General features: G+C 45.9%; 1 protein-coding gene across 15 annotated transcripts in view; it reads right to left on the bottom strand.

The window, feature by feature from the left end:
- Positions 1-4,003: 4,003 nt before the first annotated feature.
- The window catches only part of TACC1 (transforming acidic coiled-coil containing protein 1), a 130,525-nt gene continuing 113,536 nt past the window's right edge, over positions 4,004-20,992 (bottom strand). For 14 of the 15 annotated variants that reach the window (XM_086380359.1, XM_086380363.1, XM_086380357.1 and 11 more), the window contains 7 exons: positions 19,618-19,743; positions 17,817-17,893; positions 16,417-16,460; positions 15,008-15,168; positions 13,638-13,744; positions 10,038-10,158; positions 4,004-8,813 (listed from right to left, as the gene is read on the bottom strand). In XM_086380359.1, the coding sequence (XP_086236485.1) occupies positions 8,745-8,813; positions 10,038-10,158; positions 13,638-13,744; positions 15,008-15,168; positions 16,417-16,460; positions 17,817-17,893; positions 19,618-19,743 (705 nt within the window). In that variant the 3' untranslated portion in view covers positions 4,004-8,744. The remainder of the gene's footprint in view (positions 8,814-10,037; positions 10,159-13,637; positions 13,745-15,007; positions 15,169-16,416; positions 16,461-17,816; positions 17,894-19,617; positions 19,744-20,992) is intronic. The other variant, XM_086380372.1, reaches the window with a different exon arrangement.

Genomic DNA, 20,992 nt, shown 5'->3' with positions numbered 1-20,992 from the left:
TGTCCATCCTGCGGACAAAGCTGAGCCAGGGAGCTGCAATGGCCAGAGAACACAAGGGCATGGGCTTGGTCGTTCACCTGGGACTTGGGTCCAGGCCTCTTCCCTTCCCAGGTGATGTGGGCTGGCGTTCACGTCTCTAAACTGTAGCCACAGTGAACACGGCAAAAAGTCTGGTGGATCCACCATCTTATGGCAAGTCCACTACTCTCAGGGCATCTCACAACAGGCGTTTTCAGAATGATTTTCAAAGAAAACCTGGGGGACTGTGACCTTCTAGTTAGCACTCGAGGCAGACTTGTAAAATCACAGATCACAGGAAAGGGCCTGCTAGCATCCTTAGTGCAAAGGAGGGGTTAAGGGCCTGGTCAAGGTAGCTGACCAAAACCAGGACTAGAAAGCACATCTCAGCCTTCACGCTAAAGCTCTTTCTGCAAACAAGGAGGGCAGAAAGGAGAACCGGAGCTCTGATTTCCCTCCCGGTGCCTTCCCAAGACAACAATGAATTATGCATCTTTAGGTTTTGTGTTCTTATTAAACTTTGGTGAGATGATTATGCAGTGGCTTCTCTGACATTCACTGAAATACTCTCACTTGAGATGAGAAAACAGCAAGAAATTCACTTGGTGAAGACAGAGTTGCTCCTGAGTCCTGGTGAGGAACGTTTTCCAAAGTGTGCCCGACACGACACGTAGTGGCCTGAAGAAAAGTGGGATTTGAGATCAAAGAGACCTGGGTTCACGTGCCAGCTGTGCTCCTGGCTGATTGATGTGAAGGGCTTTTTAGTTTCTGGGAAAGAATAGCTTCTATTAGCATACTGTTTATAGTGGAGTTTCAGGGAAACTTCAAAACATTTCTGTTTAGGTGACTAGCCTCAGAGATTTTATTTTTCTCTATTTAATTTTTATGAAAGTCGCTCAATTGTGTCCGACTCTGCAACTCCATGGACTATACAATCCATGGAATTCTCCAGGCTAGAATACTGGAGTGGGCAGCCTTTCCCTTCCCCGGGGGATCTTTCCAACCCAGGGATTTAACCCAGGTCTCTCTCATTGCAGGAGGATTCTTCACCAACTGAGCTACAAGCGAAGCCCAAGAATACTGGAGTGGGTAGCCTTTCCCTTCCCTGGGGGGGTCTTCCTGACCCAGGAATCGAACTGGGGTCTCCTGCACTGCAGGTGGATTCTTTACCAACTTAACTATCAGGGAAGCCAACCTTAATTTTTTTTTTTTTTAAATAGGAATATCATTGACTTACAGTGTGTTGCTGCTTTTATGTGGGCAGAGATTCACTGACACCTACACACACCAGGGCTTCCCTTGTGGCTCAGATGGTAAAGAATCCGCCTGCAGTGAGGGAGACCTGGGTTCGATCGCTGAGTTGGGAAGATCCCCTGGAGAAGGGAAAGGCTACCCACTCCACTATTCTTGCCTGGAGACTCCCCATGGACAGAGGAGCCTGGCAGCTACGGTTCATGGGGTCGCAAAGAAGTTTTTGGAGCTTATGTTCTAGTACAGGTTATTGAAGCATGTTGACTAGCATTCCTTTTACTCTTAAGTACATTTGCTCGTGAACTATTTATATATGTTTTAGTGCATATAGGTTTCTCCCACCTCCTAATTTCTATTTTCCCCCCCACTTTTTCCCATTGGTAAGCATACGCTTGTTTTCTATTTCTCTTTTGAAATGTAGTTCATTTTGTTGCGTTTTCGATTCCACCGCTGTGACATTACACGATGTCTATGTCTTTTTTATTTAGTATGATCATATATGGGTCCATTCGTGTTACCGGGGTGGACTTCACTCTTCTTCATGGCTCAGAGTCCATTTTCTCTCTGCATCACTTTTTCCTTATGCTGTCATCATTCCACGGACATTTGCATCGCATCTGTGACTTGGTTATTTTAAGTACTGAGTGCTGTGGCACCCACATCTTTTCAAATTATAGCTTTCTCTGGCAACCCACTCTAGTATTCTTCCTTGGGAAATCCCATGGACAAAGGAGCCTGGTGGGCTATAGTCCATAGGGTCACAAGAGTTGGACACAACTTAACAACTAAACCAGCACCACTGCATATATATCCAGGCACAGAGTCGCCTGATCATCTGATAGCTTGACTTTTGGTGTCTTAAAGGAGCTCCATAGTGTTCTGCATGCAGCTGTATACCTTCTCATTTTCTTGGACAGTACAGGAGGTCATCCTTTCCCAAGACCTTCTCCAGCACTTATTTGTAGATGTTTAAATGATAACCACTTTGACTGGTGGGAAATGATACCCTGTTACAAGATTCAATTGCTTCTCTTTAATCTTTTTATTTTATTTTTAACTGAAAGATAACTGCTTTGCAATATTGCATTGGTTTCTGCCATACAGCAACATAGATCACCCATAGGTATACACATGTCCCCTCCCTCTTGAACCTCCCTCCCACCTCCCACCGCTCCCCACCCCTCCAGGTTGTTACAGAGCCCCGGTTGGAAAGCCCCTGACTCACACAGCAAATTCCCAGTTAGCCTCAGAGATTTTTACCTGTTTCACTTTAACTCTGCAAATGCAGTATATGGTAAATGAATGAAGGTAGAAAAAAAAAAAGTCTTTGGTTTTTGATTAGTCCTTAAATGCCTCGACTTAGAAACTGATATACATATACCACCATCCCAACCTGGGAGCACTTGGAGGCAGAACAAAGGACCAAGAGGCAGCGAATTCTGTTGCCCGTTTTGAGTAACAGCACTGACACTCTGCAGTCCTGGCCACTGCACTGCTCTCTTTGGGACTCGGGGTCTCCCACAGTAAAGTGATTCTGTTGACTAGATCAAGTTTTTCATACTCGACCACCAGCCACAGCAAGAAATTGTTTTCCCTTTTTTTTTTTGGCTGTACCACGTGAGTGGCAAGTGGAATTTCCTTGGCCAGGGATTGAACCTGTGCCCCTACAGTGGAAGGATGGAGTCTTAACTCCTGCACCACCAAGGAAGTCCTAAGAAAATAATTTTTCATCATGACCTGGCACACATTTGCTTATATCTGAAACTCCATGAACACTCACCCTTCTTTTGTGTAATGCACTCTACTTCCTACTGTATTCTATTTATTATGTATGTATTAATTTATTAAGTGCCATGCCACCTCGTTTGGTCATTTCTTTTAAAAAAAATGTATTTATTTGCTTGCACCAGGTCTTAGTGGAGGCGTGTGGGACCTCGTTCCCTGACCAGGGGTCGAACCCAGGCCCCCACACCCAAAGTGCAGAGTCCCAGACACTGGGAAGTCCTTTCTTTGGTCATTTTACAGGATTCCCTCTGGGCAGCTGAGGGGGCTCGTGAGTGAGAAATCTTCTTTTTAAGAGCTTCAGAGGCTGCCACATCTAAGAGAGTGACAGTGCTCTGGTTTTCCTTAGGATCCCCACCTAAGTTGTAGACGGAGCCTTAACTGACCTCTTAATTTATCTTTTCCTGTAAAAAACTCATGACATTTCCTGACAGTCCTCCCCCTCCTTGAAGCAGAGAGTTGGTCTGGTTAATACTGAAAATATTTTTTCCTGATATTAACCTAGGAAAAAACAGAAAACATCATCTCTCTTCTGCGGGCTGTGCTGCAGTGTTTACACGGTCGGGCTGACCCTGTGTCCTTCAAGAGCTGGAAAGCTTGGGGTGACTTAGGATTTTACAACTTGACATATGCTGGGGCAGACAGGCGGTCTGTAAGCAAAAGCAAGAAGTACCCAGTCAAATACTTCGTTTGCACAGATGCAAAGGCATGGAGATTTATATGGCAAGGTCCGAATTCCAAAATTCGTTTTTTAATTAACACACCCAACCAAATGCATAAAACCTCACAAAATGAGTGTAGTGGAAATGTCTTCTTTTCTATTTTTAGACTGAAATATGGAGGCCGTAAAAGCGAGGCTGTCATGAATCTTCATGTTTGGGGATAAAGTGACTTATAACCGTGAGGGCAGGGGCGGGTGGCGGCGGTAAGAAGTCTCTACACAAGCCACATCTAACAGTGGTAAACAGTTTTTATTCAGGCAATGAAACATGGAAAAAATATATTAGTAATCATTATAATAATTTCATTTGTGTGAGTATAACTTTTACAAATATTTACCTGACATATAAAAGGGAAATCACTTGTGCATATAAAATTTATGTTGATGATTATTTCACACAACACAATCCTGACAGCAGTAGTCAATGCAGCGTTAGATTCCTCCGGACGAGGCTCCTCACACACTTCATGGCACCCATGAGAACACAGTGGAAGCAGATGTGCAATTAATTAACATTTACTTGTTGGCACATTAGTAAGTACACAGGGGTGTCTACCGGCAAAGACACACTTGCTACAAGCGACACTGAGAAGTCTGCAACCTCTGAGAAGAGAGAAACGCTGGGACCCTGTCTCACTGGGCAGGAGGGCCAAGCGCGAGGCTGAGAGTGTGAAACCTGCAGACCACCCCACACTGGCGGGGGTGGGGGTGGGAAAGGTGTGTGTGGGGTGGTTTCAGAGCTCACATTTTTATATGTCCCCTTGAAAATTATCCAGAGAGCATCACTTAACGGCGGGACAGGGAGATACTTGGTGGAGCGTGTTTCAGATGCCGCTAAAAGGCAGAGGGGGAGTAAAGCGGCATTTTCCTGATTCTAAAGTGACGAATGGGTACTGGGAAGGTTCAGGCCACACCTCAGCGCCGAGCCTGGCCTTTGCCGCCTCATTCAGAGTGCTGGATGGACAACTGCCATGGCCAGCATCGCTCACCCCATCTCCACGGTACAACTATAACCAGAGGGTATGTACAGATGTGTGTGTGTGTGTATATATATATAGTAGCTGTAACCATATTATAGTTAAAAAGTCATTCCTTAGGAATCTTGTTAGTCCAAATCTAACTGCATGCTAAGAGGCACAGAAATGGGATTGCATTTGGATGAAAAAAAACTATGAAAAGTGCAATCTTTAGTCTCCAGAATGCTAGCTCTGGGCACTAGGGAGGGAGTCTTCCCCGGAAAGTGTCATTCATACGACCTTCCAGAGGAGATCCTTAGAGGGAGGGCTCTATTACGTCTATTCCTTTGCCTTTTCTACATGGGAGACTCCAGGTTTGAGGGACAGACTGCTTTCTTTACGTCACTAGGATCTGGAGGCCAGTCAAACCTTTTTGTACAGAAGTCTCCTTGAAATACTTCTTCATGAAAAGCTTTGAAGAAGATGACCCTATAGACCTTTGGCTTGACATTCTGGGATTCCCAGACTGTTATTTGTTCTTTAATAAGGAAATAATAATCTGCCATCTTTTCAATTCTTCAGAATATATACATCTTTACTTTAAAATGCTTTGCCTGAATCACTGAATCCTTCCAACGTCTAGTTTCTCTCTCCCCAACAAGAGAATAAAATAAGAAACCACCCGAGTCCAAGAGCAAACTTGCACAGTCAACAAACTACAAAGAACACCAGGCGTGGATGATTCACGAGACAGCAATGAACCGCAGCAGAAGACCAAAAAGGGGAGGAAAAGAAGGGGCGCTTTAGGGATCTTACTCCACTCAAAAAGGACACGCTGGATCATTTCCAGTTAGAGCACTCAGACTCGCCACACTCCTGTTCCTCACAACTCGGTTTTGAGCTTCAGAGTCATCGAGTTCTCTGTTACCTGTCGGTACAATGACTGCTTCCCTCTGGCTGCACCAAGTCAGCCCAGGGATATCTGGGGCACTTCACTCTCCCAGCTTATAACCAGTCAGGATGAATCCAGGACCCAGCTAAAAAGCGTCTAGGTACTTGTGTGAGAGTTGCAGAAAGCGTGGGATGGGAAGAAGGGTAACTGGCCGGTAAGCAGATCTGACTTGAGCCATCCTCCAACGCACAGAGTGAACCTCTGCTTGGACTCCATGCCACCTGGGAAGGCCGCTAGGCCCTCGGCATTCTCACCGTCAGGCACCTCCGCACTTCCTAATCTGGGCTGGGCCTGAGGACGCTAGAAGCCATGAGCAAAGCGGGCTTCTCATTGTTTCCAGGAGCATCTCCAAATAAAGTAAATGTCATGAGGTCTGTCAGTGACTTAGCCAACCAAGTGACAGACTGAGGAGTCTGGTTACATTAGATCCTCCAGTTAAAACACTTTTAGGTGAAGACTAGCTACACTTTGGCAAACTCAAAAATTAAAAAACAAAACCAAAACACGGCTCTGGATCAAGAGCCTCAAGCAGACCACTCACGCTCCCAAACCACTGTCCAGGCCTGCGGCCTTTTCTCACTTCCCTGTCATGTTTGTCACGGGATGAATTACTGCCCAATTCACAAGTAATCTGGCCCATTAGTGTTTTGAAGCAAAACTCTAGGCTACATTCTTATTCCCCAGAGTAGGTCTCTTTCCCTTATTTTTTTAAATAAACATACTTCATTCTGCTCAGTATATTTTCTTGATGTGACAGTTGTACACGCTACATTTTCCTTCCTGCAGGAAGACTGTCCATCCACTAAATCAGAAGGAAGACGATTTCCTTGTAATGGCCATGGCAGAGTGGCCAATGGCAAATGTTACTTAATGTGGGCCTTTTCGCTTTCCTTGCGCAGTGACTTTACTCGGTAGGGTCTAGTTTCTCAGGGGTCTCTTCCCACCAGCATGCTCAGGAAGGATTGTCATCACCTCTGTTTCAACACACAGCTACTTTTTTCTCTTTCTACGCAAGCAAGAAGCCTAAAACAAGAGGACTGTGGGGTTCTAAGGGAGACTATGATAATAAGCCTTTCATGTGTCCAACAGAGCGATACGAAACAAGTAAACGTGGGTACGTCACCAAAACACAGCAGCAAAGAGGTTTAGCAACGTTTCTTTCTGCAAAACTGTGAAGTGAGTTTCTCTAGTCATGAACGGTTGGAAGAGGGTATGGTCACGTCGCCTGAGATGCCTGCTCCTCCAGGGCCAAAGCTATAGCAGGGCACTCGCTTCAAACCACGGGGACTGCTTCCAGGGCCCGAACGATTGTCACACCACTTCTCCAAACACAGAGCATTTCTGCTGTTCTGGTTTGTTGTTGCTGTTTTTTTTTTTTTTTTGTACAAAATGTTAAGACAGTAGGCTTTAAAATACAGCCTAAGCACCAATTATGGGAAATGCATATCAGTAAAATGGGACTTCTGGCTTTAAAAGACATTACTGACCTCCCTGGGGCTAAAGATTGCACCATGTGAACAGTACACGGCTAAAGAAAAGGTCACCTTAAGAGAGCGAGGGGGTCTCCATGAGGCACACTTCACTGCTGAAGGTGGGCCATGCAGTAGTTTTACAGGAAAAGTACCACAACTTACGTGCACTGGAGATAACACACGTCACCATGAAGACGCTCCGGGTGTTCAGGTTAAGACAAAAGAGCGCTTTAAGATGCCTGCGTGGATTTGGTTTTGCCTATCGAACGGGAGGGGTTCACACAGGAAATTTCCATTCGGGAGTAAGGTTCTCCGCCACTCTGAATGGAGTCCAGGAACAGCTTGAGGAATCTGGTTTTGTGAGTAGGGGTCTACTCCCTCCACCAGTATTCAAATGGCTGTGGTTTAAAAATACTCAAAATGCACTGATTTGGGGGTGGCTCATGTGATTTTCCTGCCCGTTTGGTTGAAAATTCTAAATTCTACTATCTTTCAGCTTGAAAGGATTTTTTTTTTTTTTGGGGGGAGGGGGTGGCCTTTGGGGAAAAAAATCTGAAGAATAATTCATCACACTTGGAAAAGTCCAACTGCTGCTTTACCTTACAGTTGCTAATGGGGTTCATTAAAGAAGGTTGTCTAAACCTTTTATAAGCAGATTTCCTTTGCATATTTCAAACAGAAAGACAACAGAGAACAAATGTAGACTCTGTAGCAACAAACTGAAGTAGAGGGGACTGACGGCTCTAGGACTTGGCAAACCCCAGTTGTGAGGGAACGAAGTAGATCCCCTGGGTCTGAGCACTAACCCCAGAGGGGCAGCAGCACCCAAGCTGAGGGCCATCCAGACACGGGTTGGGGGAACAGGACGCTGTGGCCAAGAGTGCCCCCCACGTGACACCTGAGTCTGAGGTTAGGAGCCATGCCACACACGGAGTCTACAGGCTTCACCTCTTCAACCCCCCAAATTCTGCAATTGGGATTCTGAGCCAGGACTCTGTTTTCAAATAGGGTTTTATGGTTCATGGAAATATGCCTTTCTGTAGAGAAGTTCTTATTTGACTATGCCTCTGGGGGGCGGGGGAAACAAACCAGCATCATGTATAAATATGCACGTATGTGTGTGAGAGAGTGAATGTGTCTATAAATAGGTACTCAACTGGAAGTAACAACAGGCCAAATCATCTCCTCAAACAAAACCACTAATATTGAAAATCAAATGTAAAAGATGTAATAAATAAACTTAAAAAAATCAGGTGGACAGGGTATGGTCCCAAGTAATAGCCACCAAATCATAAACTGAACGCACCTGGGCCAAGTAAAGACGACTTTAAAATGAACCAAAGACAGAGAATCCTGCCCAGAGCCCATCGGAAGGATGGTCGGGCCACTCTTTCCACGTCTGCGTGATGAATCCTCCAGCGTTTTCTTGGGGCGGGCGTGTCGGCAGCAAAGCGGGACAGGCAGCAGTAGGCATGTGCTTTCATCAAGTGTTTTTTTCTCTGCAAAGGGGCAATTATTCCTGGATAAGGCAAGATAATCGTGGTCACGAGAGAAGCAGCTGAATGCAGATCTGCTGAGCTTACAGGGGAAACTCAGTCCGTCTTTCCCAGCTTGGCGATCAGCTCGTCGCAGATTTTCGTCAGTTCTTCGATTTCTTGGTTCTGAAAAACAAACAATGGGATGATGCACTGTATGTCCCAAGATGGAAGGATTATGGTGAAATCGTCCTTCGACTGCCCATACCCTCTCTAGGCACCTGACTTGATGGTTCTTCACTGTTCTGCATCAGAAACCCTTTTAAAGAAAGTTTTTTGTTAGTTGCCTCAGTCGTGTCCAACTTTTTGTGATGCCGTGGACTGTAGCCCGTCAGGCACCTCTGTCCACGGGGACTCTCCAGGCAAGAATACTGGACTGGGTTGCCATTCCCTTCTTCAGGGGATCTTCCTGACCCAGGGATCAAATCCCAGTCTCCTGCATTGCAGGCAGTTTCTTTACTGTCTGAGCCATCTGGGAAGCCCTTTAAAGAAAGGAAGGCTCTATACCTTCTCCCCTAGGAAATGGTCATGTGTTCTCCAAGTTCTGCTTAGACTGAATAAGGGGTAAGTGTAATGACTGGCCCTCTAAAGTTTGTTTCTCAGATTTCCTTGTTATCACGAGAATTACTTGGGGGTATTTTTTAGAAATGCCAGATATCTGGGCCTCACTTGCTCCATCAGCATCTCCAGGGACCTGGAGAATGCCAAGGGCCATCGTCTCTGGGTTTATCAGACCCCTCAATAAAATCCCTGTCCTGGTGGAACAGATGCCACAGGCCTGAAAATATGTTTGGAAACACAATAACAAAAACAGAAGAGGCACAAAGAACGAAGTCTAAGAATCACTGGGCAGCGTGGTTTTTGCTTATGTAGCCATTTCTAGACCATGGCACCGCTGACATCGGGGCAGGAGGGTCTTGATTGTGGGGTGTCCTGTGCACCTTGTGGTGTTTGGCACCATCTCTGGCCTCTACCCACGAGATGCCCACAGCATCTCCCAGTCCAGACAACCACATACACCTCCAGATTTTGCCTAATGGCTCCTGGAGGGCAAAACTGCAATGAAGCGGGACAATAGCTTCATGTGTTACAGAAAAAAAAGTAGAGAGAAAAAAGGCAGCCTCGGAGCCTAAACCTTTGGTCCGCTGAACTTCCATGAATGCAACTTTCACTCTGCCCCGCCTGTGGCCAGGTCCCACTCATGCTCCCCTCCTTTGTCGCTACTCGAGTCAGTGGACTGAAGCGTCTGAGCAGAGAGACAAGGTTCCTTCATCCAGACCCAAGATGAGGGCGCCACGGCGGAGGAGGAAAACCAAAGGTCTCCTGGGCATGACATCCAACCCCTCGTACCTTCTGCTGAAGGGCCCTCTCCAGGGACTCCACCTTCATCTGTTCCTTGCGGAGCCCCGCGTGGAGAGCTGCGCTCTCAGCCTTGGCTTTTGTTCGAACCTGAGCAATCTCCTCATTGGCTCTGTTATGGAAAGAAGGGATAAAAAACACATGGTTTGTCATCGGTCACGGCGCAAGAGCCAGGATGCTAACAGCTGCCATCTGTGACACAGGACTAAGTCAACTGACTTCACCATAGAGGGAAGATAGGAATCAGTGAGCTACAGGATTCAATTTTAATTTATAAAAATTTAATTACACGTAACCGCTGAGATTTCCCTGGTGCAAACTACTGGCAGAATTCATCTCAAGGCACACGGTACCCTTCAAAATTCACATGCCACCCAGGAGTGGAATCACAGGCCTACAACAACCTTAGTTTTTTTTTTTAAACCCAGTACAACAGTAAGCAGGATCTTTGTGGATTAACACAGCTAACAAGTCAGGATACTAACTGTTGGCATCTATGAAAAACAGGCCTACAGGCAACTTTATTGAAGAGATGCAAAAGGAAAATTTAAAAACCACAGACGTCATCTGATAAACAGTTAATTGATGAAAAGACGCTAAAAACTCACTGTAATCAGAGGTGTGCAAATTAAAACGATAAACTTTTAAAATGTATCAGCTTGGCAGAAATTAGCCAGGATGATCTTGGCCTGTGTTGGCCAAGATGCAAGGTGCTGACGGGGAAAGAAAACCCGCATAGCCCTCTCTGTGGATGCGGTGCGGCAGGAACTACCGCGTGCCTCCTGCCCAGGGAGTCCATCCTAGCAATCTCCCCGAGGACCACGCTCCCCAGCACCACGCTGAGGGCACAGGGCGTTCACTGCCACACTGTTTGCAACAGGAAAGGGGTGAAATGCCCGTCCACGAAAGGCATGAAATAGTCTACAAACTAATAATTAGATTGAGCAATATGTTCTAAAGCGAAAAAAAAGGGCCATAATATACGATTACATGAAAATAGAAACCTGTATGATACTGTATTATTTTTTTTAAAAAGCCCAAAGCCATTGGGTAGTATTTGTAAAGGCTCATAGAAAAGATTAGAAAGATGCAAAATAAACCTTTAATACCAATGCCTCTGGGGGTGGGGAGGGAAAAGGGGAACTTACAAGGCTTTACAAACAGGAAGGTGGCAGAATGTACAAGGATGTATTACTCTTTAGTTAAAAAATACAGTTGGGTACATCCTTCATAGATCCTTTATTCCCCAGGATAAATTGCAAATGCATCAGATTTAAGCATAAAAAAAATTAAGCCTTATTTAATAACCTATAACAGAAAAGAATCTGAAAAAGAATATACATATATATAACTGAATCACTTGCCTGAAACTAACACAACACTGTAAATCAACTACACTTCAACTTTAGTCAAAACGAATTTTAAGCAATAAAAAGAAAACTAAGCCATTTAAAGTACTGGAAGGCAAACATGGGAAAATGTTTTACACTGAGCATGATGAAGATCTTTGTCACTATGACAGAAGATCCTATAGCTATAAAAGAAATGATTGAGAAATTACACTATTATATAAAAGTAAATTTTTGCATATCAAGAAACACTATGGGCAGAGCCAAAAGGTAACAAACTAGAAAAATTATTCACAACTCATATTACAACGGGCTGTCATCTGCAATATACTTATATTTAAAATACATAAGCTGACACTAGAAAACCAGGCAAAGAAGAGTCATTCACGGAAAAGCAAATATATGTCTGCTGCTGCTGCTGCTGAGTCACTTCAGTCGTGGCCGACTCTGTGCGACCCCACAGACGGCAGCCCACAGGCTCCCCCGTCCCTGGGATTCTCCAGGCAAGAGCACTGGAGTGGGTTGCCATTTCCTTCTCCAATGCACGGAAGTGAAGTCGCTCAGTTGTGTCCAACTCTTCCCAACCCCACGGACTGCAGCCTACCAGGCTCCTCCGCCCATGGGATTTTCCAGGCAAGAGTACTGGAGTGGGTTGCCACTGCCTAAATATATGTATGTGCTGCTGCTGCTAAAATATGTTCAATTTCACTCATAAAATACATATGAATCAAAACTACGTTGAATAAAAACGCTGTGTTGCTTGCCAAAATAAAAGAAAAAACTCAACTAAATTGAAATAACCATCTTCCGCTGGTTAGATGTATCGAAAACCTGAATCCTGATCTGTTGGTGAAGCTGCATGAGAAAAGAGCTGCTTGCACACACTGCAGGGTTGTAAAGTAGTAAAAGTCTAACGAGGGCAACTGGACAATATGATCATAGTTATAAATCCATAAATCCCTTTGCCCAGCAGTTCACATACAGGGATCTCACCTGCCTCCCAGACGATAATCGTCTGAGGTTACTTACTTTACTGCAGCACTGCTGTAGCAGAAGGTGCTGAATAAACCTAAGTGTCCAACAGGCACGACTGGTTAAGTAAAGGATACGTTCCGTCAACGGAACACCAGATTAAAACATAAATAAATAAAGAGGCTCTTCATGGGTTGACACAGAAAGATTTCCAAAACAAACTGCTGAGTGAATAAAGTGAGTACGCTACCGTCTGTATATTAAAAAAAAAAAGGAGAGTCTCAGCACATTAAAAAAAAAAAAAAAGGACTGTGACAGAGCCTCAGCCAGCTCGACGGTGGTGCAAACACAGTGCATCAAATCCACACTGTACACCTCAGGCTTGTACGACGCCACTCACAGCCCAACACAGCTGGGCTGGGGGAAGAGGAGGGGGAGTATGTCTGGAAGGGTAAAAGGATGGTGATTTCCTGGGGTGAGGGAAGAGGTGGGAACTTCTCGGGGGGAGGACGGGGTGGGAGGGAGAGACTGTATCTTTTTATTCTTTTAAAAAATGTTTTCATTTTCTCTGGAGGGACAGCTGATTAACAATCTTGTGACAGTTTCAGGCGGACAGCAAAAGGGACTCAGCCATACTCCCCAAACGCGCCCCCCATCCAGGCTGCCCCGTAACTTTGAGCAGAGTTCCCTGTGCGGTACAATAGGTCCCTGTTGGGTATCCGTTTTAAATAGTCATGTGTACACATCCATCCCAAACTCCCTAACTATCCCTTCCCCTCACCCTTACCCCCAGCGATCGTAAGTTTGTTCTCTAACTCTGTCTCTTTCTGTTCTGCAAGTAAGTTCATCTGTATCATTTTTTTTTAGATTCCACATATAAAGGATGTCATATGATATTCCTCCTTCTCTGTCTGATTTACTTTACTTGGTATTCTCTTTGTTCTTTTTAATGTTTGAACTAGAGGAAGATTTCACCTATTCAAAAAAAAAAAAAAGAAATGAGCTGATTTACAAAACAGAACCAGACTCATAGACTTAGAGAATGAACTTCTGGTCACCAGGGAGGAAGGGCGGAGGGGGAGGGACAGACTGGGAGTGTGGGACTGACAGGCACACAGTGCTTTATTTAAAATAAAATGTCTTTCCAGAAAAACAAAACGACCAAAAAGCACACACACACAAAAGCAAAACAGTAATTCTTTTTTTTCTTTCCTCTGTCAGTCTTCCTACAACAATATGAAAAATGAAATTCTTCCGCACAGGCTCTTACTTGTCTAGTTTTTCCTCGGCATGGATCTTCAGGGCCTGATACCGTTGCTCTTCTTGTTTAACTCTGGCTAAGTAATCCTGAGCACATTTTTTCAAGGCTTCTTCATTCTGTTACCAAGTGACAATTTAAAAGGAAAGAAACAGGTCATTTTGTTTCTCTTCTACTAGTAACCTGCCATGTGTCAAGAGCTTTCCTTTTTTAAAACATGAGAAAACCTAATTACATTCAGATGCCTTCAAATAAGATTCCATGGTACTTTGAAAAAGGCACAAATAATTCCCACTGAGGAAACTGTAGATAACATCATGCATTAACTTTCAAATCAGATAGTGAGTTACACTGACACACCTGCTTCTGAAGTGCGCATGCCTGTGTTAAGTCGCTTCAGTCGTGTCTGACTGTGTGTGGTCCTGTGGACTGTGGCCTGCCAGGCTCCTCTGTCCACGGCATTCTCCAGGCAAGAATACTGGAGTGGGTGGCCATGCCCTTTCTCCAGAGGATCTTCCCCACCCAGGGATCAAACCTGCATCTCTTATGTCTCCTGCACAGGCGGGCAGGTTCTTTTCCAGTAGCACCTGGCTTTAGGAAGGCCAAAGTTATTCAAAACTGAAGGGTGCAACTTCCCTGGTGGCGCAGGGGATAAGAATCCACCTGCCAGTGCAGGGGACATGGGTTCGATTCCAGGTCGGGGAAGATTCCACATGCCGGGGACCAACTGAGCCCGTGGGCCACAGCCTCTGAGCCCGAGCGCAGCAACTGCTGGAACCCACACGCCTACAGCCCCAGCTCCACAGGAAGAGGCCGGAGCACTGCAGCCAAGAGTGGCTTGCCGCAATTAGAGAAGGCTTGAGCAAAGCCACAAAGACCCAGCACAGCCAAAAACAAACAGAAAAACTGAAGGGGAATCTGATTCCTGTTTTGGACACACTGGACAGTCATTTTATTTTAATATGAAAAAAAGAACGCTCACTGCTATAAATGTGTCTTTAGTGATGATGAGTGACCAAATTAAGTCAATATGCCCACTTACACCTAAATTTGAAACTTCATACTTCCTTCTTTGATACCTTCGGCTTGAATTTTTCAGTGCTATGGCTTGACTCCCTTTTACTTTTGACAAATTGGTGAATGATCAAAAAGAACATTTCTAGAACTCTCCTAAGGTCTGAGGGCCCCAGGTTCTTACACGCTGTGCCACACTCTGGTCGTGTCCAGGGCTTGTTGCCCTGACTGAGAGGAAGGATTCAAACATGCCACCCAGGGTCCCTGATTTCCTGTTTCTGGGCCACCCACACTTTGGGCACATGGGTTTGACAACCCATCATCAAGAAGACGCACCACCAAGGCGGCAGAAGGCAAAGGACAGGTACCTTCTTGAACCCTTCCAGGACGCCCTTCAGGTTCTCGTATCTCCTGAACAGGTCAGAGAGGGACCTTTCCACCGAGTTGAGGTCGGCCAGGGCCTGCTCCTTCTCCATGGTCAGCTGCTGGAAGCTCTTCTGAGAGCTCATGCTTGTCCTCTGTTCATCTTCTGTGAGTCACGATCAGAGAACATGCATTCACCCAACAGTTCACAGCTGCCCTCCTGAGCTGCGAGGCAGTACTCTAGGGGGTTGGAGGGGGGCAACCCAGCAAGGAAGGTGACAAGTTTCCACCCTGACACTCTGGTGCGGGAGACAGGCAACAGGTGACGGGGAAAAGAACAAAGCAGGGCAAGAGGGTGGGGTGCCTTTATATCAAATGGCCTCTGTCTGAGGAGAGATGCAAGCAGAGACCCAGAGGAGCTGAGGGCAGGAGCCATGCAGCTCCCAGGTGTCAGGTGGCATGGATGGCATAAATTATCATCTCAGCACTTCAGTTAATGCAGAGAGACCTGAAGTGACTTGGGGAGTCAGTCCTTACGACAGCGGCTACAAGAGGTTCTAAATGCAATGCAGGAGGATGAAGCGCTGTCCTTTCTAATGGCCCTGATGGGTCTGAGGCAGGGAAAGCAGGACCTGCTGTGGAGTGAGGCCCAGAGACGTCCCACTGGAGGGGGCGGGGAGAGGGGTGGGAGGAAGGATGTGGAGAGGCCGCCCACCCTGGTGCTGGAAGTGTTCATCCTCTACAAGGAACCTAATCTTAATGGATCCTCAGTATTTGCAGATTCTGTATTTGTGAATTTGCCTGCTCACTGTAATTCCCATGTCGCCTCCAAGTCAAGACGTGCGGTGGGTTCCCGGCCGTTCGGGGGCACGTGTGGGGCAGCAGAGAACTGGGCTGACCCGCCAAGCATGTTTTCGCCTAAGGCTGGACCAGGAGATGCTCTGCCATGTTGCATACTGCCAACAAGGACCCTATTTAGTCTACTTCGGGCCTTAATTTTGCATTTTTGTGCTTCCTGTTGGGGAATTTTAAATGGGCCCCAAGCCTGGTGCTGTGGACCCGTCTTGTGTCCTAAAAGCTACAAGGCTGGAGGTGTCTTGGGGGAAAACACACGTGAGATGAGCTTCGTCCGGGTACGAGCTCAGTATTAATGAAACGACAATACATCTTAAATAAGGTTATGTATTGACAAAATTGTTGTGACCACAGGCTCACAGGCACCTGCTTTGCCTTCCTGAGGATCAATAGGTTAGAATTGCCTAATTCAGTGTTTGTGGCAATTTTATAAAAACAAGAACTGCATATAATGAGAATCAACTGTATCTCAGGGATGGACAAACTGAGAGATTTATATTTTAATTTGAAAATCATCTTTGGATCCTGAGGTTCATATTCTAGAGAAAAATTTCCTTACCAATCATTTGGGCAATGGTCTTCTCATACTCAGCCACAATTTTCCTTAAACAAACAGACAAAAAGTCTCATCAGAAGAGAATATCCAGACAAGGGAAGTTGGACAAATGCTGCCCTAAACAACAAAACACAGTAACATGTACTGACAAACTCACATAACCCAGCTACCTGCTTTGGGGTGCCCCCCTGCTTTTTTAGTATTTAATATAAGATTTGTTAATGCTCAGAAAGGCTTTTCTCAAGGTTCTGTTTAATAAGGCTTGCATTTTATTTGGGCTTCCCTGATAGCTCAGTTGGTAAAGAATCCACCAAAACAACTGCCTTCATTTTTCTTTGCACCTTTGTGAATGACGCCAAGGCAGTCCGTGAATTCTGCTTAGAGAAGTGACTCTTTTACAAAATAAGTTAACGATATCCTGGGGGCTCCTCCTAAGAGGCCCGATCTGAGTTCAGGCTTTCCTGGCCCCAAACCACTCTTACAGGCAGTGGGTCCCCTGTGATTCAGTTCCAGGTTTTATTTTATTTTCCTAATTCCAGAAGCATTTTAGTTATTCCAAGTTATTTAAAGATCATACTGTCCTGTTCATGCGGGAAAAGTGCAATCTTTTCCTGACCCTCCAGTGACGGGTGCCCCTCCCTGACACCCTTGGTGAGAAGAACTCTGGTCCTCACTCTGACTAGGCATCCAAGTTCTCACGAAGGCAGCTGAAAGCTCCCCGAGATCAGGGGCTGTGCCTTCCTCCCCAACAAGCTGGCACAGGGACCGAGCAAGCACTCTAAACACCAAATAATACAAGAGCCACAAACTAAAGTGGACCCATTTAAAATGTTTCATCCAAGTGCCCACTGAACAGTCTGTAAATTATTTATGCCCCCCACTCTTTGGTGCCATTTTTAGTTATTTCGCAGCTCCTAACTGTAGGAGTGAATAGTAAAAGCAAAGAGAGTCCAAGTTAGTCAGTCAGCTTTGTTTCCTGTTAAAATGCTTTTTATACGCTACCTTGTGGCTATGAAATTTGAAGCTACCATGTATAGTTCGTTTTAGGAAAGGATTATGGATTGTAATGCCTCCATAACTAAAGATGTCAATAAATCTTGTTACTCTGTATTTCGAATGGGTATTTTTGCACAAATTTGTCTTTTCAAAAGACAAGGATTCTGTGGGTTCTGCTTACTTGTCATGTTCTGAACAACACAAAATAAGATACCACATTTGAATACAGTAATTGGTCAGCAATCCTCAGGAAATGACCTTACCCATCACAAATTAAGGTGCAAACAGCAAAACCCTCAAGTTCTCAAGAGCTGGTTCTATGTAAGCAAGTACTGTCATCCCTTCCTTTGCACTAAATCTAATAGTACATAAAGGGACCCACCCCTCCCTCAAACCTCCAGTCTAACCTCATCTCCAAGACTTCTTGTCGGGTTTCTTCGTATTTTTTCTTCCATTCATTTGCTTCGATCTCTTTAGTGATTATCTAGATTATAATGCAGACAGAGCTTAGTTTTACCGGCTCAGTCTCTTTACAGTTTGAATTCAAGACTAGAGCCTGAAAACAACACACAGCCAATGTTCATCCCAAGATATTCAATCTACATTAGGAATAAAAAAACTTCAACCTCTATGTGTATTGCACACAGACACTGGGGAAATGTTGTCGGCCACATAAGGATGCTGGAATGCGGTCACCAGGGTGAAGGGGAGGAGAACCTCTCCCAGGAAAGCCCCAGGTGGGAATTACCATCTCTGTAAACTCCATGTTGGTCCAGGGTCTGGCTCTCGGCCTAGAACCCTGCTGGGTCAGGACGACAACAGCTGAGCCACTGGTCTGGCAGACTCCTCTTAAAGGTAAGACGCCAGAGCCCCACTTTATTAGTAATTAGGCTGAGACATGAAACCATCACAGGATCAGAGTGGGGGGAGCTGGCCTGGCCAGGTAGTCTCTTTCTGCAGAGATTTCAGATTGAGTCAGAATAGAGCTCAGAAGGTCAGTGCCTCCAGGCAGAGGCACCCAACTCACGGTGGGCAAGATCCTGCTTGTTAGACCAAGATCCATATCCTACATTTGGCAGGCCCATGCTAGCTGGAAAGAAACACTCTAGATTCACGGTCTCAAACACCTCTTCCCCTGCACAGGGCTCAGATGGGAACCTATTGTTCTCCTGTGATTATACTTTCCTGTGCTTCTTTCTAATTGTGTACAATCTTTATTTTGGTGCCATGAAGCAGGATTTCAAGAACCAGAAGCCAGCCTCTCTGCTTCAGGGAGGAAGCAGGCACATCTTTGTTTTTTGGGCCACTCTGTAGGGCACACAGGATCTTTTCTTAGTTCCCCCTGCAGGGGGGAAAGTGTTAACCACTGGACCACCAGGGAAGTTCTAGCACATCTTTGCTTTGATGCATCTGGTCAGTGGATATCTCATAATTTTAACTCTCAGAAGAAAGAAGACACTTTTCTCATTTACAACACTTTGTGAAGCCTCCTGACCACAGCGTTTTGACAACAGGACTAGCTGACACCACTAATTACCAAAATTATTGCTCTGTTTTAAAGGTTTGAAAGACCTAGGTCAGAGGTACTTAACCATTTTCATCACATTATAAAAATAAAATCACTACACCAAGGGAATTACCTTCTTTTAAAAAAGTGGAAGAAATCCAAGAAACATATAAACCAAACACATCAAACACAGCACAGAGGTGTAAGGGGAGGGTGGAAACGAATTAATGGTACCTAACAAGTGTCTTTCTATTTTCCAGATCACCCAGGAAAGGCCCAGCAGTGATCTATTTCAAACAGAAGACGTTCAATAAACACGACAGAGGAAGTTGAGAGTTAATTAGCAAGTTTATATTCCTACAAGTCTAGAATTTGAGGAACTTTTAGGCATGAGCCTATATCCTCTGTAAAACGAAGGGGTGCTGGCTTAGTTACGTATGTGGGTGAAGTTGGGAAAATTGTGTACTTAAATCTTCAAGGATAAGCGATAAAGAAGTGTCCTGAAGTTCTCAAGGACACTTCGAAGTGTCAGCTTTGCCCCTTGGACACCAGAAGACCAGGACTCCAGCTCCAGGGAGCCCTTTATATGAGCTCTCCAGCTGGTGAGCAAGAACTCAAGCCAGCAGAGATGGAACCTCCCCACTGGCACACAGGCTTGACAAAGAAATAAGCAACAGCGGACGTGGTGGGCAAGTCTTCACCTCTTCCCTTATCAGGGTGAGCACGGCGGTCTTATCTGATTCGCTGAGGCAGATGCCATCCAGGGGGCTCTCCGCCCCGCAGGCCACGGACACGGGGGTCTTCTCCACCGGGGACTCCAGCAGTGCCTGTGGGGGGAGCGAGCGCAAGTAAGACATATGGGCCTCAGCTGCTTAACCCCAAATACCCTTCAGCGACTTCCTCCTGATGAGAACGATCACATCTTTTAAAAACAGGTTGGAAGGGGGGGAAAAAAGCCAGCCCGGGGGTGGGGTGGGGAGGAACCAGAGACATTGATGTATAGAACAGTCTTTTGGACTCTGTGGGAGAGAAGAGGGTGCGATGATTTGGGAGAATGGCATTGAAACATGTATAATATCATATATGAAACGAGTCGCCAGTCCAGGTTCGATGCACGATACTAGATGCTTGGGGCTGGTGCACTGGGATGACCCAGAGGGATGGTATGGGGAGGGAGGAGGGAGGAGGGTTCAGGATGGGGAACACGTGTATACCTGTGGCGGATTCATGGTTGATACATGGCAAAACCAATACAATATTGTAAAGTTAAAGAATAAAATTTAAAAAAAAAAGAAGAGAAAAAAAAAACCCCAACAAATCTAGCTACAGTACAATCTAAAGAAAAAACCATTCTTAAACAATGACCTTATGGTTGTGAGTAGGGGGATGGGGAAGGACAGGGGAAAGGGATGGTTAGGGAGTTGGGGATGGACAGGTACACACCGCTATATTTACAAATGGATGCCCAACAAGAAGGACATGCTGTACACAGCACAGGGAACTCTGCTCAATGTTATGTTGCAGCCTGGATGGGAGCGGGGTTTGGGGAGAATGTGTGTGTGAGTTGTTCAGTCATATCTGACTCTTTGCAACCCCGTGGAATGTAGCCCGCCAGGCTCCTCTGTCCGTGGGATTCTCCAGGCAAGAATACTGACTGGAGTGGGTTGCCATGCCCTCCTCCAGGGCATCTTCCTGACCCAGGGATCAAACCCGAGTGTCCTTCGTCTCCTGCACTGGCAGGCGGATTTTTTTTACTTCTGAGCCACCAGAGGAGCCCCTGGGGGAGAATGGAGGCGTGTGCAGGTGTGGCTGAGTCCCTTCACTGTGCACCTGAAACTATCACAAGATTTTAACTGGCTACGCGCCAAGTGCAGGCGGCTGCAACGGGCGCGCCAAGCGCGGCCGAGAGGAGCCACCCCACGTCTGAGGTCAGGGGCAGAAGCTGGGAGGACCCCGTGCCCGAAGGGCAGCAGCCAAGAGGAGTTACCCTATGTCCGAGGTCGGGGCAGCGGCCGAGAGTACCAGAATGCGATGGCGCAGGAACGGCTGAGAGGAGCTACCCCTTGTCCGAGGTCG

This window comes from Bos grunniens, chromosome 27 (assembly GCF_055505025.1).
Source record: "Bos grunniens cultivar Pamir isolate PY7600 chromosome 27, Bosgru_T2T1.0, whole genome shotgun sequence".
NCBI classification, from domain to species: domain Eukaryota; kingdom Metazoa; phylum Chordata; class Mammalia; order Artiodactyla; family Bovidae; genus Bos; species Bos grunniens.
This window is presented reverse-complemented; position numbering and strand designations above follow the sequence as displayed.